This window comes from Propithecus coquereli, unplaced genomic scaffold (genome assembly GCF_000956105.1).
Source record: "Propithecus coquereli isolate 6110/MARCELLA unplaced genomic scaffold, Pcoq_1.0 Scaffold42, whole genome shotgun sequence".
Lineage (NCBI taxonomy): Eukaryota > Metazoa > Chordata > Mammalia > Primates > Indriidae > Propithecus > Propithecus coquereli.
Window position 1 is genome coordinate 5,814,916 of NW_012149952.1, and position 16,514 is coordinate 5,831,429.

At 46.3% G+C, this 16,514-nt stretch overlaps 1 protein-coding gene across 1 annotated transcript in view; it reads left to right on the forward strand.

Moving 5' to 3' along the window:
- OCRL (oculocerebrorenal syndrome of Lowe) overlaps nucleotides 1-4,075 on the forward strand; it is a 41,639-nt gene extending 37,564 nt beyond the window's left edge. Inside the window, exons 20-22 of the mRNA XM_012653471.1 lie at nucleotides 494-621; nucleotides 1,437-1,548; nucleotides 1,758-4,075. Of these exons, the coding sequence (XP_012508925.1) occupies nucleotides 494-621; nucleotides 1,437-1,548; nucleotides 1,758-1,882 (365 nt within the window). The 3' untranslated portion in view covers nucleotides 1,883-4,075. The remainder of the gene's footprint in view (nucleotides 1-493; nucleotides 622-1,436; nucleotides 1,549-1,757) is intronic.
- The last annotated feature ends 12,439 nt before the right edge of the window (nucleotides 4,076-16,514 follow it).

A 16,514-nucleotide genomic window follows, 5' to 3' on the forward strand; every position in this document is an offset into this window, starting at 1 on the left:
ACCTCTCTCTGTATCAGGTTCTTAGTAAAAGGAAGCAAGGGGTAGGTAACAACGATTTTTAACAGGTGTGGAACATAGGAGCCACAGCACTGGTGCTGTTCTCCTTCAGGTGATCAATCACTCTTGCCACCACATGTACTGTCACTAGGGCAAGGAGAAAGACTGGATATACTGGCAGTTAGTTTGTAGGATGGGTCTAGTGTGAACTCCCATTCTGTAAGCTATATTCCCCTGACTCTAAAGTTTGGCCCAAGAGTCTTTGACCAATTCTTTATTCCCCTGACTTTAAAGCTCCCAAGAATCTTTGACCAATTCTGCAACAACTGAGCCCCAGAGTACATGCACCATTAAAATATCAAACCCCAGTTAGGATCAGTGTGCCCTGAATAGGAGGAGGGAAATAGTCCCTGCAGAAGCTTGAGGAAGGGAGCCAGTCAGGTCTCTGTGTGGCCTTTCTCCTGGAGCCCCCTTCCCTTGACTTAAATTGATTCAGCTGGTAGTAATCACTCTGTGGCTGAAGCACTGCTCATTTTCCTGGAAGCCCTGCCAGAGCCAGTCATCTGTTACGAGCTATATCAGCGATGTCTTGATTCTGCTCATGATCCCCGGATCTGCCGACAGGTGAGTTTTACTGATCTGAAGATGTGTTTGGTGCAGGTTCCCCCATAGAGAAATCACCAATTTTACAAGGCCAGGTTGGCAGCCAACTATAAGGTAGGATGGGTCTGGATCTGTTATTCATGGCAGGACAGCAGCATTGAGAGTTGAGACCCTTAAATTTTAGATTGTGTTATTTCCTATATTTGCCACCTTTTCCCGGTTGGCCTATTTCTGTTTACAGAAAACATAGTAGGGTGGATATCTTTACTCTAGGGTAAAAGTGGTGAAGCTGATTGTACGTGGAATTCCAGCTGACATTACCAGGAAGGGTGGGTGACACTTTGGAGCCTTTCTTCTTTTTTCTTCTCGGTGTGTGTTTTTAATCCTGAAATGATTTTGGTGCACAATAGCTGAGACTACCTGTGACTCAGACTAGTGAGTATTGGTTGGAGGTCCCCATCCATGCTAAGTAACACTGTAAGAAAAACCATTCACCTTGGTAGATACCATGGCTACCTTCTGGGGAAATGGAAAAAGAACAGATTAACACCAACCTGCTTGTGAGGCAGGGTGTGCATGTGAATGTGTGACGACCACATGGCCTGGGCATTGAGTGGACTGGAACCAAAGAGTATGACCATTCTAACTTCAAAGTTATAATTTGGCAGGTACTGTGTTGATCAGATATTATGTCACTACCCAAAGGAGGGTAGTAACAGATAAGTGGGATCCTGTAAGGGTTGGATTATAAACTACTTTTGTAGCAGCTATAAAGTTCCTCTTACTCCCTTCTTCCACCTGTTTTCCTCACTGCCCACCCCTTTTATTAAAAACAGGTGATTTCCCAGCTTCCAAGATGCCATAGAAATGTTTTCCGTTACTTGATGGCGTTCCTTCGAGAACTCTTAAAATTCTCAGAATACAACAACATCAGTGTCAACATGATTGGTAAGAATGCCCGTGAGAATGACTGCATGGGGGTGTTTGTCAGGGACAGTCTATGTGCATTGTATACAATGTATACCTTACTGGGTGTCCAGGTACATGACAGTCACTTCCCTCCTACTGTCCTCGTCCCCAGGGCCCCCAACCCCCAACCCTGAGGTTTTGCTTAGGTTATGTCTGATAAAGGTTTCCCCTTTTCTTTCTTTTTCTAGCTACTCTCTTCACTAGTCTTCTTCTAAGGCCTCCACCCAACCTTATGGCAAGACAGACTCCAAGTGACCGCCAGCGTGCTATTCAGTTTCTTCTGGGCTTTCTGCTTGGGAATGATGAAGACTAAGGCTTTTCCTCTTACTACTCTCCGAGATTCTAGAGGTGGAAGATCTCGGGCTCCAAGTATTTCAGAATGGTTTAAAAAGTCCTGCCACAGGAAGGGTCTATTGCAGAATTTCAAATTCTGTTTATAGTGTAAAAGGAAGAGAGTTTCTTAATCCCTCATTTACCATATCCTACACAGCAAAATACTTTTAGACTTACATTGCCAAGCCAAAGTTACCATATTTTGGTGTTTTTGTGTTTTCTCTTTATAAGGCAAAGAGATCTGTATCTATACTCCTTTACCTGGGGGTGTGTTTGTTACCCTCCTACCCAATCGTCATGTTTGTCCTTGGTACCCTAGGCCTAGATTCTGAGATGGTTCCATTCTAGGCCTACAAGTACTACTTGCTGTAGCTCAGACTTGTCTGTAGTCCTTCATATAAGCACTTTTGACTCACCCCCCTCCCTGTATCATTCTTTAGACTCCACTCCCCTCGTTCTATCACTTTGAATGAAGTCTGAGTGAGGCTAGTGACTCCTTGGGTGTCCTCAACGGTGAGTTCACCATCTACATGTGGTTGTTACATGCGTTCGCGCATTTCTACTACAATGGCATCTTTATGTCTCTATAACATTGGCCTTTTTGTGGATCCACACTGAGTGGAACCATATTCTCTTATCTCAGATCGCATTTAGTAGCATAACTTTAGGGACTATTAGAGATGACATCCCATTGATGTGAGAGAATCACGATCAGAATGGAAGCACTTTGAGTATTTCAGGAGTGAGAGTATTCGTGTTTGACAGGTCCTGCATTTCACTATCCCTTTCCTGTCATTCAAATTTTACATGAAGACTAATCCTGGGTGTCTGTGGGACCCATCTCCTCCTTAGAAATCCACGTCGAGAGCAACACTTGCATCACTGTACAAAAGGGGGTCTGTACACCTCCGTTAGGCCTGTCTAGAGCTATCACTCCTTCTCACTGCAAGGATAACAAGGATGACCATTAGAACCCCTTCTCTAGTCTTCTGAAGTACCAAGGGGCAGATGTCACCTCCTCCCTCAGCAGGGCTGACTCTGAGCTTTTCATGTATTCAAGCTGTGGGACAGCCTTTTAAAAAAAAATAATCTATGTTGGTTGACAAAAAAGCCACCAGCCGCTGATTGCAGAACTGCCTGATGCAATTGGCTTCCTCCTGGTTTTCTTTAGTTAAAACCACCCTGAAATGACTCATTCTTGCCTGGTAACATCAGATGCAAGGAGCATGATGCACAGGCTCTGTGTATGATCTCGAGCATTGACTCCATGATTCTTCTAGCGCATCCAAGGCACCGCCACCAAATGAGTCTCCAATTCCCATCTCTTGAAAGTTGAGTTCTTTAGTGAAAAGAAGGTACATATCCTGCAATATACCGGCTAAACCCTTTCCTGATTGGGAGTTGGGGAAATAGGAGTCACGTTACTGGTTCCATATAGCTGAAGATCTGATATGTCAGGGGCTGAGTGTTGAACTTAGTTAATGGAAGACTGAGAGCAGAGCACTTTTGTCATCTCCACTAGGCCAGAAAGTGATCACAAAAAGAGGCAGATGATAGACACTGGGGCAAGGTCATAACACGGGGAAGTGCCTTTCTTGGGCCCATTTTCTAGTATATTGCCAACCTGGGATCTTTGGGCGATCAAGGTGTGATTAGTGGGGGCTCGTGCAGCATGTGTGCAGCGTACTAGCTCTTTCTCCATCGGGTCAAAGCACTAAGTTGGTTTACTGCCTCAATCTTTTCAGCTCACCATGGGATGTATACAGGGTCAAGAGTTTTAGACAATCTCTAGATAGGGGAGACAAAACATAGACCAGACGTAAGAACTCTGCTTCCCTACCATGCCTATTCCAGTACCCCAACCTCTAATTCCTAAGTCCTCTAAGGTACTATTTCATAGCTCCTCTGAAGTAAGGATTTCAGATCCAGCTGGTAGGGAAGGACTCCGCACCTATTGTTTTAGGGAAGAAATGGTTCAAATCCATGTGGTGACATTGCATTAGTCTCCCTTTCACTGTTTTCTGATTCTTATTCTGTAATCATTTGTTATATTTCCCAAAAATGTCTTGATCACTAAGCAAAGCTGCTAGTGGGATTCTGTATTTCATGTCATCTTTTTTATTATAATTTATTGCAAATTTTTTTTCTGAATAAATATATGTTGTGTGAAAAAGTGAAGTGTGATCTTGGTGAGGAGGGAGGGCTTATGCCACTGGGTCCGGTTGACTTTGCTGCAGTCCCCATCAACAGCACCTATACTGTCATCACCTGTCTTACAGGGAAACGTCATTTATAAGATTTCTCAGTATATTTGCCCTCAGAGATGAAAAGAAGCTATGCATTTTCAGAGGCCAGCCAAATACCCTTATTTTAACCCTAAGGATTCAGGCAACAAAACAACTCCATTAGAGGAAAGGATGTTGATTCTTAATGCATGTAAATGTCATACTAGGTCAGATCTGTGATCCCTCCAGCCCCAGAAATGTGACAAACACGACAAATACTAACACACATTTGGGGAGGACCCAGTTGTCCTCGCTGACATAGCCTCAGTAGTTTAGACATATGCCCCAAAGAGTCTGTTTTCACACAATCCATTTTGCAGCTCTTGAAAACCAACGTTGAAGTTTTATTACATTTTGGGGTGATGAAGTCCATAAATTTAGTACTTTTTTTTTTTTTTTTGCTCTCATCTGAACTCCAACACTTCGAAAGGGAAACCCTGATTTGAGCATGGTGCCATTTTTCCCCTGCCGATCTCCATTATGAATTCGTGGATTCTGATTTCATTCCCTTGAGACTGAACAGGCCTCGGCTGGATATTTCTTCTCAACCAAGGCCCTCTTCCAGTTCCCTCCAGCTGTGAGCTTGACCCTGGTGAATGTGCTGACTCAATGTTGTCATGAACAGTTTCTCTAGCCCCACCCAAAGCTTTGGCAGGAGAAGGGGTTTCTTTTTGAGAGTGATTTTCCCCCCTGGCAGATGGAGACTGACACCCAAAAGTTTTTACACAGCAGCTGGCAATGTGGCATAACAGACACAGTGGCCATTTTTTCCAGAGGTTGGAGAGGAAATGGCCTCCCCGGCTGCTGGGTATCTGTTACAGAAGACCCATTAGGACCTTTCTGATGGCAGGACAAGTTGAAGAACTGGCTCTTGGCATAGCCTAATGATCTAAAGGCACACACTGCAACAGTGCAATCATGAAATGTTAGAGAAAGAACCTTAGTGATGATCTAGTCCAGTCTCATTGTTCGGGTGGGGAAAGTCTCAGAGGGGACAATGACTGACCTAAGGTCACTTAGGTTAGTGACACAATGTGGCATAGTGGCATTTTTTCAAACACTTCTCTGCTTGTCCACTAATTCCTTTCATAGCATCTCATCACTTTCCATAGCTTTAAATACAATGTATTAATATAATGCCCTGACTCCAAATGTTATGTCTCCAGCTCATACCTCTCTTCAGAGTTTCTGCCCAATATATCCAATTAGTTAGCTGACAGCTCCCCTCACGTGTCTCACAGGCATGTCGAGCTTCATGTGTCCAAACTGGGGTTCTTTTACTTATAGTTCTTTTAGTACCACCTAACCCAGATCCTCTACCAGTCTTCAGTCAGCTCAGAGAATGTCAGTGCCATCCACCCAATTGCTCGGCCTAAGCATGTAGGAGTTAGTTTTGATTTCTCTCTTTCCTACCGACCACCTCGACCATGTGCCCCACATGCATCTACTTCTCATCACCTCCACTGCCAATTTTATTCCAGGCTGGCATCAGCCTTTCCCAGGGGGTTGTGATAGCCTCCTACCTGGTCTTCTCGTTTTTAGCCTTGCTGCCCTCCAATCGATTCTCCACACAGCAGGCAGCATTACCTAATTACCCCAATCTCATCACTCCCCTGTTGGCAGCCCTTCAGTGACTTCCCAGTACATTTCCAATAAAACCTAAGCTTTCCCATGGCCCACTAGGCCCTGCGTCTGTGGGTCTCAAATCTTAGTGTGCAGAAAAATCACCTGGAAATGTTAAAAAGCAGGTTCCTAGGCCCCACCCCCAGAAATTCTGATTCAGTAAGTCTGAGATGGCACACAGGGGTCTGCATTCTAAATAAGTACTCAAGATCTGAGCCCTGCCTACCAGAACCACTCCAAGCCCTGCCACTATACTTTTTCTTTTCTTTTCTTTTCTTTTTTTGAGACAGAGTCTCACTCTGTTGCCCAGGCTAGAGTGCCGTGGCATCAGCCTAGCTCACAGCAACCTCAAACTCCTGGGCTCAAGCCATCCTCCTGCCTCAGCCTCCCGAGTAGCTGGGACTACAGGATGTGCCACCGTGCTCGGCTAATTTTTTCTATGTATATTTTTAGTTGTCCAGCTAATTTCTTTCTATTTTTTTTTAGTAGAGACAGGGTCTTGCTCTCTCCTCCTGCCTCGGCCTCCCAGAGTGCTAGGATTGCAGGTGTGAGCCACCAGGCCTGGGCCCTGCCACTATACTCTGACACTGTTTTACTCTGCCCAATGAACTGAGCTCTTTCCTACCTCAGGGCCTTTGCACATGCTGTTTTTTCTCTCTCTTTCTCACACACACACCTTGGCCCTCATCTTTGCTATACATAACCCTAAGTCACCTGCCCTTCGCATTTACTTTCTCTACTCCTATTCCTGGGCTTCCTGGCACAGCATGCTGGCTGACTGCCCGTGGGCCTGCCATGTACAGTTTCACAATCTTCCTCTTCATCTCTTGCTGACCCTTCATATACCTCCTCCACAGGGACTGGGGAGAGAGGAAACTGTAGTGGTTCTTCCCATAGGCTCCAATGGTCAGACTGCCGGAGTTCAAATCCCAGCTCTGCCACTTCCTAGGTGTGTGACCTCTCTGTGCCTCAGTTTCCACATCTTTCCCCCCAGCTTTACTGTGGTGTAATTGACAAATAAAAATTGTATATGTTGAAGGTGTATCCACATCTTAAAAATAATGATAGTACCTTTCCTCATAATATCGTCCTGAGGATGAAATCAGTTAATACATTTAAAGGGCTTGGAATAGTGTCTGATTCCTAAGTGCTAAATAAATGGCAGCTAGTGCAATTATTCCAAAGCCCTCCATTGGCCTCCAGGCCCAGGCCCCTCTTCTGCTGCCCTTCAGCTCTCAGCAGATGACTGCACCCTTTACTTTGTGAAAATGTCAAAGCCGTCCTGAAGAAGCAGCCCTCTCAAGGCCCTGCCCTGCACGTCAAAATGTCTCTAAGCTTTGCTTCGTCCTTCCTCCTCCCCGCCTGTCTCAGAAATCAGTGGCCCTCATCCTCGCCAAGGCCAACTCTTCCACTTGTGTTTTTGAGCCCTTCTCCTCCCACCCTCTCTGGACTTTTCCTCATCGCCATCACCTCCCGTCTTGCATCTTCAATATCATTCTCTTGACAAGTATTCATTGAGTGCCTCCTGTGTGTCTGGCACTGTTCAAGGTGCTGGGGATATAGAAGTAAATGAGACAAAGTCGCTGCTCTCATGGTGCCTTCATCAGGGTGGGGCCGGGGTGGGGGTAGGCAGATATGCAAATAAGAGTGCCCAAGGTAACTCTAGATTATGACAAGTACTGTGGAGAGAATAAAGCAGGGGCATGTGCTAGAGAATACAGCAAGGGCACTTGGTCAGGGGAGGTTGCTTTGAGGAGGTGATGTCTGAGCTGAGACCTAAATCGCAGGAAGCCAAAAGACACCATATCTTCTTTTGGAGTGGGGGACACAGAGTCTCACTCTGTCATCCTGACTAGAGTGCAGTGGCATCATCATAGCTCACTGCAACTTCAAGCTCCTGGGCTCAAGGGATCCTCCTGCCTCAGCCTCCCGAGTAGCTGGGACTACAGGTGTGCACCACCATGTCCAGCTAATTTTTCTATTTGTTTTTGTAGAGATGGGGTCTTGCTGTTGCTCAGGCCGGTCTCCAACTCCTGGCCTCAAGCAATCCTCCCGCCTCAGCCTCCCAGAGCGCTAGGATTACAGGCGTGAGCCACCACACCCGACCCACAAGACACTATATCTTGATTTGAATGGTAGTTGCACTGTATATACCCCCCAAAAAGAGCCAGACGTGCAAGATCTCGCAAAGAACATTCCAAGCAAAGGAGAGAACAAATGCAAAGGCCCTAAAGCAGCAAAACAGCTTGCCATGTTCTGAGGACATCCAGGCAGAACACAGTGAGGGGAAGCATGTGCTGGACAAGAGGTGGGCAGGGGCATGATCACACAGGGCCGGAGGAGCCTGGGGAAGGAGCCTGCATTTTATTCCACATGCCACAGGAAGCCACAGCTGGCTTTACTCAGGGGAGTGACATGATCTAACAGTTCTCTTTCCTCGTAATAATAACTAATAACTCTAGCTGTCATTTATCCCTGGTGCGGTACTAATACATTTAACATCACCTTTAGCCTTGACAATAACCTTAAAAGGTATTGCTTTATCCCACTTTTATAGGTGAGAAAACTGAGGTTCAGAGAGACAGTGTAACTCGGTACTTGGCTAGTGGCCAGCCAGAATATGACCCCGGAGGCCAGATTTGTTCTCTTAGACACAGCCACTGTCTCCCCAGCTGGAGTAGGGGTGAAGGTGGAGGTGCTCCTTAAAATCCCTGTCCCTTCTAACTACATCCCAACATTTCATGTTAGCTCGATTACCAGCAGCTCAAACTCAGCCTATCTTTGACCCTGCCCAGCTTCTCCTGGCATCCTCCTCTCTCCATTACCCAGATCTAAAGCTTCAGTGAGTTTTGGTCCCTGCTCCACTTCTAATCAGTTGTAACTCAACAAGTATTTATCGAGCACCTGCTAAGTGCAGGCCCCTGTGCGAGGTTCTGAAGGAAACCCAAATGGGTGAGACTGATCACTGTAAGATGAGAGAGACATAATATTTTTTTAAAGAAGGAAAAAGAAAGGATGAATGGAGGAAAGGCAGACAAGAAGGAAAGAAAAGAAGGTGGAAGGGGGATTGAGGGAGGAAGGAACGGAAAATGGGAAGGAAGGAAAAAAGGAAGGAGGGAGGGAAGGAAGGAAGGGAGGGGAAGGAAAGAGGAGATAGGGTGTGATGGGACCTCCAGGGAAAAGGGGGCAGGGCCAGGGGCAGGTCATTCACGGTCTCCATCCAGACCCACCACCAAATTCAAACCCTCGTTACCTCAGGCCTGGGGGATTTAGCCCCTTTCTAACTCATTTCTCAGCTGCCAGTTTATCTCCCTTTCAGTCTACCCTGTACATCAGTGTACTGCTTTCATATCACCCCACCACCACCACTTACCATGGAAGTTCCAGCTCTTCAGCATTCAGCGTTATCCCCAGTCTCTTCAACCCACATCTCTGGCGGAATCTGCCACTCTTGACCTTCTCACGCCCTCCCCTTCCCTAAACTCATGCACACTCTGCTTTGGCTCAGTCTATGCCAGCTACCTGGAACCCTCTAGACCCTACCTCTCCATCTGCCCAAACACTATCTAAGCCAAATGTCACCTCCTCCAGGAAGCCTTTCCCCACGACTCCTGCCTCCCGTGAACTCCTAGAACCTGTCCTTTGTGCCCCTATTTTAACATGCCACACACCAAAGGGTGTTGTTGCCTCTTTGGGACTGGAAGTTTCAAGAGTGTGGGAACCAAGCTTGGCATATTCTGGGTTTCTCCACGATGCCTTGCAGAGAGCAAGTACTCGATGATATTTGGTTAATAAATAAAGATTATCCCTCAAAGCACTTAAAGACATAAATCTGTATGCAGTATGTAGCCCTGAAATGTGTAAATGTGTATACTTTTCATTATCCATTCTGAGCTCTATTAAGTTTAGGGGAGTTCGTGTGTGTGTGCATGTATGTGTGCATGTGTGTGTATTTAGTGAATTATAATAATGTAGTCCAAGAAGATAATAGTTCTCAGCAAACATACAATACTGTTGTTTTCTATTGTTTTATAGGCAACAAACTCAGTCTTGTTGAATTTGCTTTTTAAAAGTGATTCTCAGGCCGGGTGTGATGACTCACACCTGTAATTCTAGCACTCTGGGAGACTGAGGTGGGAGGATCGCTTGAGCTCAGGAATTCGAGGCCAGCCTGAGCAAGAGCGAGACCCCATCTCTACTAAAAATAGAAAAATTAGCCGCGCATCGTGGCGCATGCCTGTAGTCCCAGCTACTGAGGAGCCTGAGGCAGGAGGATCCCCTGAGCCCAGGAGTTTGAGGTTGCAGTGAGCTAGGCTGACGCCACGGCACTCTAGCTAGGGCAACAGAGCAAGACTCTGTCTCAAAAAAAAAAAAAAGTGATTCTCAAAGTTCCTCAGAAAATTAAAAATAGAACTACCATATGATCCAGCAATCCCACTTCTTGGTGTATAGTCAAAAGAATTGAAAGCAGGGTTTCAACGATATATTTGTACACCCATATTCACAGCAGCATTATTCACAGTAGCCAAAAGGTGGAAGCAACCCAAATATCCATTCATGGATGAATGAAAAAACAAAATTTGGTATCTACATACAATGGAATATTATTCAGCCTTAAAAAGAAGGAAATTCTGACACAGGTTGCAACATGGATGAACCCTGAGGACGTTCTGCTAAGTGAAATATGCCAGTCACAAGAAGACCAAAAGACAAATACTGTTATGGTTCCACCGATATGAGGTACCTAGAGTAGTCAAATTCATAGAGACAGAAAGTACCAAGGCGGTTGCCAGGATCTGGGGAGGGGAAAAGGGCAGTTGTTTAATGGGTATAGAGTTTCAGTTTTGCGAGATGAAAAATTTTTGGAGATAGTTGCAGAGCAATATGGATATAATTAACACTATTGAACTCTACACTTAAAACAGGCTAAGATGAATAATTTGTGTTTTGTGGTTTTGACCACAATTAAAATTTTTAAAACATGTTTTAAATGACTCTCAAAAGTCAGGTCTGATCACATCACCCCTCTGTTTAAAACCACCCAGTGGCTTCCCAGAATTCTTTATGGGCCCCACAAGGCCAGGCTGGTCTGATTGTCTTGGATCAAGCCTCCTCCCACATGCTGCCGCCCCCCATTCTCACTGCCTCAGCCAGCTGGACTTCTGTCCTTGACCACTCTCTGCTCCCTCTCACCACAGAGCCAGCTCCTCCTGAGGCCTCAGTCTCAGCAGAAACATCACTCTCTCTGAAGAGCCTTCCCTGGCCACCCACTAGATCACATCCTTGTGACATGCTCTCCTCCCACCCTTTCGTCTCTTTCAGTTTGTAATTATACTGTCATTATCGGATCAAGATAGCTCTTTCCCACCAGGTCAGGAACTCCACGGAAGCACAAACCGTATCTTTTCTTCCCTTGCTATCCTATCTCCAGCATCTAGCCTAATGCCTGGCACCCAATAATCTTCGTCATTGATTACTCCAGTGTATTGGCAAAGGCAGGGGAAAACACGTACATCTGCTGTTTGGAAAAGAGTCACCTTTCTTTCTAGCAGCAATGTGGCAATGTGTATTAAGAGCCTGGAAACATTTACACTAGTAATGCCGCTTCTAGGAGACGATCCCAGAGAAGCACGAAGGCATAAATCCACGGATGTTCATCCCAGAATTATTTATTAGCACAAAAAACTGGAAGCAATGTACATAGCCTTTATAACTAGAAGGTGGGTAAACACATTGTAGATTTTTATGGATATAATATTATGGAGCCTTTACAAATATTGTTTTTGAGGAATAGTGACATGGAAAAACGTCGGGATGTAACATTAAGTGGAGAAGGCGGGATATACGTAGGTATGTGTAACCGAATGTCCCTAAATTTTAAAAATCAGATATAAAGATAATACATAGGCACAAAAATAGTGGAAGCTGATGCTCCAAATTGGTAATAGTAGTCACCCCTAGATGGTGGCAGTATAGTGACTCCAGAATGTCTACCTAGGAAGGTTTAGAAGCCACTGAGGTAAGCTAGGGAATTTGTCTTGAAGCTGCTTTTGCATAGCAAGCTGAGTCTTGCCTTATGTTGCTTCATATTGCAGAGTGACTTTGGGGGTGCTGATGGAGCCACCTCAGCGATTTTTTTTTTTACTTTTATATCTGTCTGGTTTTCTAAATGCTTTACAATGAAAACGTATTACTTTTATAATCGGAAAAAGATTAATGAAAACATTATTTCATGAAAGAAAGAAATGTCTGCGTGTTGGAATGAATGAACAGTGTCCTGCTCGGGCACGTAGGCGGCGGGAGACGGCCTCGCCAGCACGGAGCTGCCGCTCGGCGCAGCTCGCTCATCTCACGGGCCTGCCCTCTCCCTCGCACTGCTCGTGGCTCCCCGCCAGATCCCATCTTGACCGCGCACCTTGGAGGGCGTTCCGTGGAGCGTGGAGCTCTGAGGCATATCCAGTCACCAAGCACACTTGCAGGGGCCGTCTGGTGACGGCGGGCCACTCTACCTCTAACGGCGGCCCTGGCTTTGAAGAGCGAGGATCATTTGCTGATTGTAGCTGTGGCCAGTAGATGGCAGAGGAGAATGATTGTTTCTACTTGTAAAACTGGTATTTAAAGCTGCAGTTACTTTTCTTAGTTCATGATCATCTTTCTATTTTGGGGAATTCGAGTGACTATTCTCCTTACAGTCTCCTACTTATGGCCTAAAATGTCCACAAAAATAAAAACATTCTTTTAGGACTAGATGGAAACTGTCCAAAGGCCATGGAAGTTTTAGCCCTTTCACTGAACACCAGGCAAAATTAAATAACATTGTCCTCTCTTGTCTCCTTAGTGTTTCAAGTTATTTAGAAAGTGTCGACGACGACGGTTGGGAGGTATCTCACTGCTGAAAGCTAATGACTTAGACCTTCTCTGCAGAGGGGTCAGCTATGACGGAAGGATGGAGGCAGTCGAGGCAGCTGGAGGAGGAGGGGGAGACGCAGATATGAGCTGGGAAGAAACGGAATGATCCCTGACTGGAAGATTGCACAGGAAAGTGGAAAGGAAGGAGACCAAAGGGGAATGGGGTTTGTTATGGGTTGAATTGTATTCCCACAAAATGGATATGTTGAAGTCCTAACCCCCAGTACCTGTTAATGTGACCTTATTTGGGGATTGGGTTGTTACAGATATAAATAGTTAAGTAAGATGAGGTCAGACTGGAGTAGGATGGGCCCTGATCCAATATAACTAGTTTCCCTATAAAAAGAGGAAATTTGGACACAGAGACGTGCACACAGGGAGAACGCCATGGAAAGATAAAGGCAGCGATCGGGGTGATGCATCTATAAGCCAAGGAATGCCGAAAATTCCCAGCAAAGCCCTGGAAGCTAGGGGACAGGTGTGGGACAGATTCTCTTTCACAGCCTTCAGAAGGAAGGCTCTGCTGACCTTGACTTCAGACTTCTGGCCTCCAGAAGTCTGTGAGACAATATATTTCTGTTGTCTAGGCCTCCCACTCTGCGGTACTTTGTTATGGCGACCCTAGGAGACTAATACGAGGCCCTGTGGGACAATGAAATGATGGCAGAACAGGGATGGAATTCCTTCATTCACCCCCCAGGACTGTTAGACCTGACACGAGGGGGTGATGGCTGAAGGAGAAAATCTTCCTGCTCTGCCAATCTGTCACCACCTCCACAGCCACACTTCTTGAAAGAGTGTTTCCTCTTGCTGTCCCTACTTTCAACCCTCAACCTTGCGGTCCCCACCTCAGCCCTCTCTAGCCTGTTCCTCTGACATGGCTCAGCGACCTCCATGTCGCCAAAGCCAAAAGTCATTTCTCAGTCCTCATCTTATCCGACCTACCAGCAGCATTCTGGAACACTCCCTTCACCAGGCTGCCAGGACCCCATGCTCTTCCTGGTTTTGCTCCTGCCTCACCGACCACTGCATCTCAGTTTCCATTGCAGGCTCCGCTTCCTTCTTGTCCCCACCACTAGGTGATGGCATGGGCTGGGGCTGGGGCTTGGGTCACTTCTCTTCTACTGTACATTCTCTCTCCACAAACCCCACTCGCTCCTTTCTCTGCAGTTGCCACCTATGTACTAGCAAGTCCCCAAACTCCGTCTGAAGCAGAGTCCATCCCTGCCACCATATACTTCAATTACTTAAGACAAAATTGAATATGCCCAGAAAAAAATCTCACAAGTACCCTAAAAGTGAAATAATGCTCCCAGGATATTCATTCATTCTCTGTCTCTCTCTCTCTCCCCCCGCCCCCACGCTCCCCCGACAACGAGCATCTTTAAATACAAAAACCATCACCTAGGGAGATGGTCATACCATGAAAGGTGCGTTAGAACAGAGACCCGCCAAAAAAATAGCAGATGCACTTCTTCTATCTCACTTTCATTCCAAAGCACATGTTCACTTGGTCAAAGGGCAGGAGGAATTGCTACAACATTTTCTGTTGTCATTTTCTCTTTCTTTGAAAGCATGGGTAGAGTTGAATTTAGATATAGTTGAATGCCTATATGGCACTACCTGCTGGAGATCTCTGCTTGGATGTCCCACAGACATCTTAAAGTCAACACATCCCAAACTGAACTCATTCTACCCTGCATGAACCTCCTTCTCCTCCTGTGTTCTCAGGAAATGGCGGCACCATCCCACCCTGACAATCCTCATGTCCCTTCTCTCCTTAGACAGGCGAGGGGAGGCCCAGCATTGGCTGGTGGTATGCTTGGGATCAGCCAGTGAGCTAACTTAAACGGTTTGGTACAGGTTGGGGGGGCACACCTATGTGCAGTGGCCTTAATTGAGATTTAGACTTAATCCAGGGACAGGCTGGGAGGCCCAGAATGCCAAGATGGCCTACTCTGAGGCAGTACACAGGATGTATTGTCGAGGGACCTAAGTCAGAAGCTCCGCCCACCTACCTAGCCACAAAGGCCCATTGAAGATGTCCATGAGGACTCTTGATGACCTTGTGTTTGACATGACACTCTCTTGTGTGACTGAGGTGTAATTCACCTCTGGACAAACCCTGTAGAATTATGCCTCAGTTGCTCTCAGGGTTTGGTACTCTATGGCCTGGAGGTCAAATCCAACCCACCACCTGATTTTGTAAATAAAGTTTTATTGGAACACAGCCGTACTCATTTCTTTACATGTTGTCTATGGTGGCTTTTGTGCTGCAACAGCAGAGTTGAGTGGTTGCTACAGAGACTGTAGGCCCTGCAAAGTCTAAAATACTTACTATCCAGCTCTTTCCAGAAAGTTTGCCAATCCCCCATCTAGACTGTGGTCTGAGCTCATAGCACTGAAGGCTGGGGCCCCTGAACACAGCACCTACAAGCCTGGAAGTTGGCCTTGGTAGTAAGTACATATTATATAGCACTTAACTCACAGGAATTCACATACAACTGCTCAGAACAGCAACAGCAACAAAAGAGATCAAAATAATGATTTGGTGCAGCAATTTCACCCCCTACCACTCAATGAGCGCATGAGATAAATGGGAATTGTGAATCTCCCCCTCCGTTCATCTGTCTCAGTTCCCGCGTCTCACTGTGTGTGCTGATTCGATTCTAGTGTTTACTATTCAATAAGTACTGCTGGGACAACTGGGTAGCCATCTGGAAGAAAATCGAGTTGGACCCATACCTCACACCTAAATCAAGATAAAATTCCCATCATCGGGGACAAAGGAACTCCCCCTGCCTGAGGAGGTCATTGGCAAGATGGCCAGGTTGGAGACACATGAAAGATGTCCAATGCCTTGTGGGACTCAGTGACTGCGGGAGATTTGGGTCTGACGGAGCTGGTCTGCAGCAGGCAGACCCATTGGCTGGACAGAAGGTGGCCCAGAAACTCCCAAATGTGTATCTCTCTGAGCTGGCCAGGAAGTGGGGCTAAAGCAGACAGTCTGGTGGGGGGGAGCAGGCCAGTGGCTCGCATAAGGAGTACATCTTGATGGCAGAGGCAGGCCACAGCCCTCAGCACAGGAGATCAGGCAAAGCACTGTTCGTCAGTTACTGGAAGATAGCTGGGGTGTTGCACAACCCAGTGACCAGGATCATGGTGCCTCCCTTCATCCACAGAACCCCCAGGGGTCTGCCTCTAGACAACTCACAGCCCATGGAGCTGGTCCAGAGCTGAGATAGTCCTGGAAAAGATGGGGCAATTCTTATTTCATTTTTCAAGTAGACAACAGGAGACCCTGAGGGGAAGGGGGAAGGAAGAGAGTTGGAAGAACTTCAGACCCAAGTTATTGTCTAGATCCCTGTAGAGATTCAATGTCAGACTCTGAGAAGTATTAGTAATAATAAAAAAAACAACAAAAACAAAGCACTTTACTTGCATTAACTCATTTAGCCTAGATGACCACCTTATGAGGTGAATATTTTTATTATTCCCATTTTATAGATAAGACACATGATAAGTTGTATATTTCTCCAAAGTCCTGGGCCCAGGAAAAAAAGGGGGACAGGGCCCCCAGGGGATATGGCAAAGACTAATGGGCAAAACCTGAGAGAAAGCAGAGGGCAGAGGGCATGCCATCCCTAGAAACCTAAGGAAGACGCCAGCAGTGGCTCAGTGATAGCCTCGGCCTCTGCACCACAGCCCGAGGTGGCCCCAGCCCCCGTGGCAAGTGCATGGAGTCTGAGGTCAAGGGGAGAGCTGAGTTTCCTGAGCCGGGCTCCTTGGGAAGTC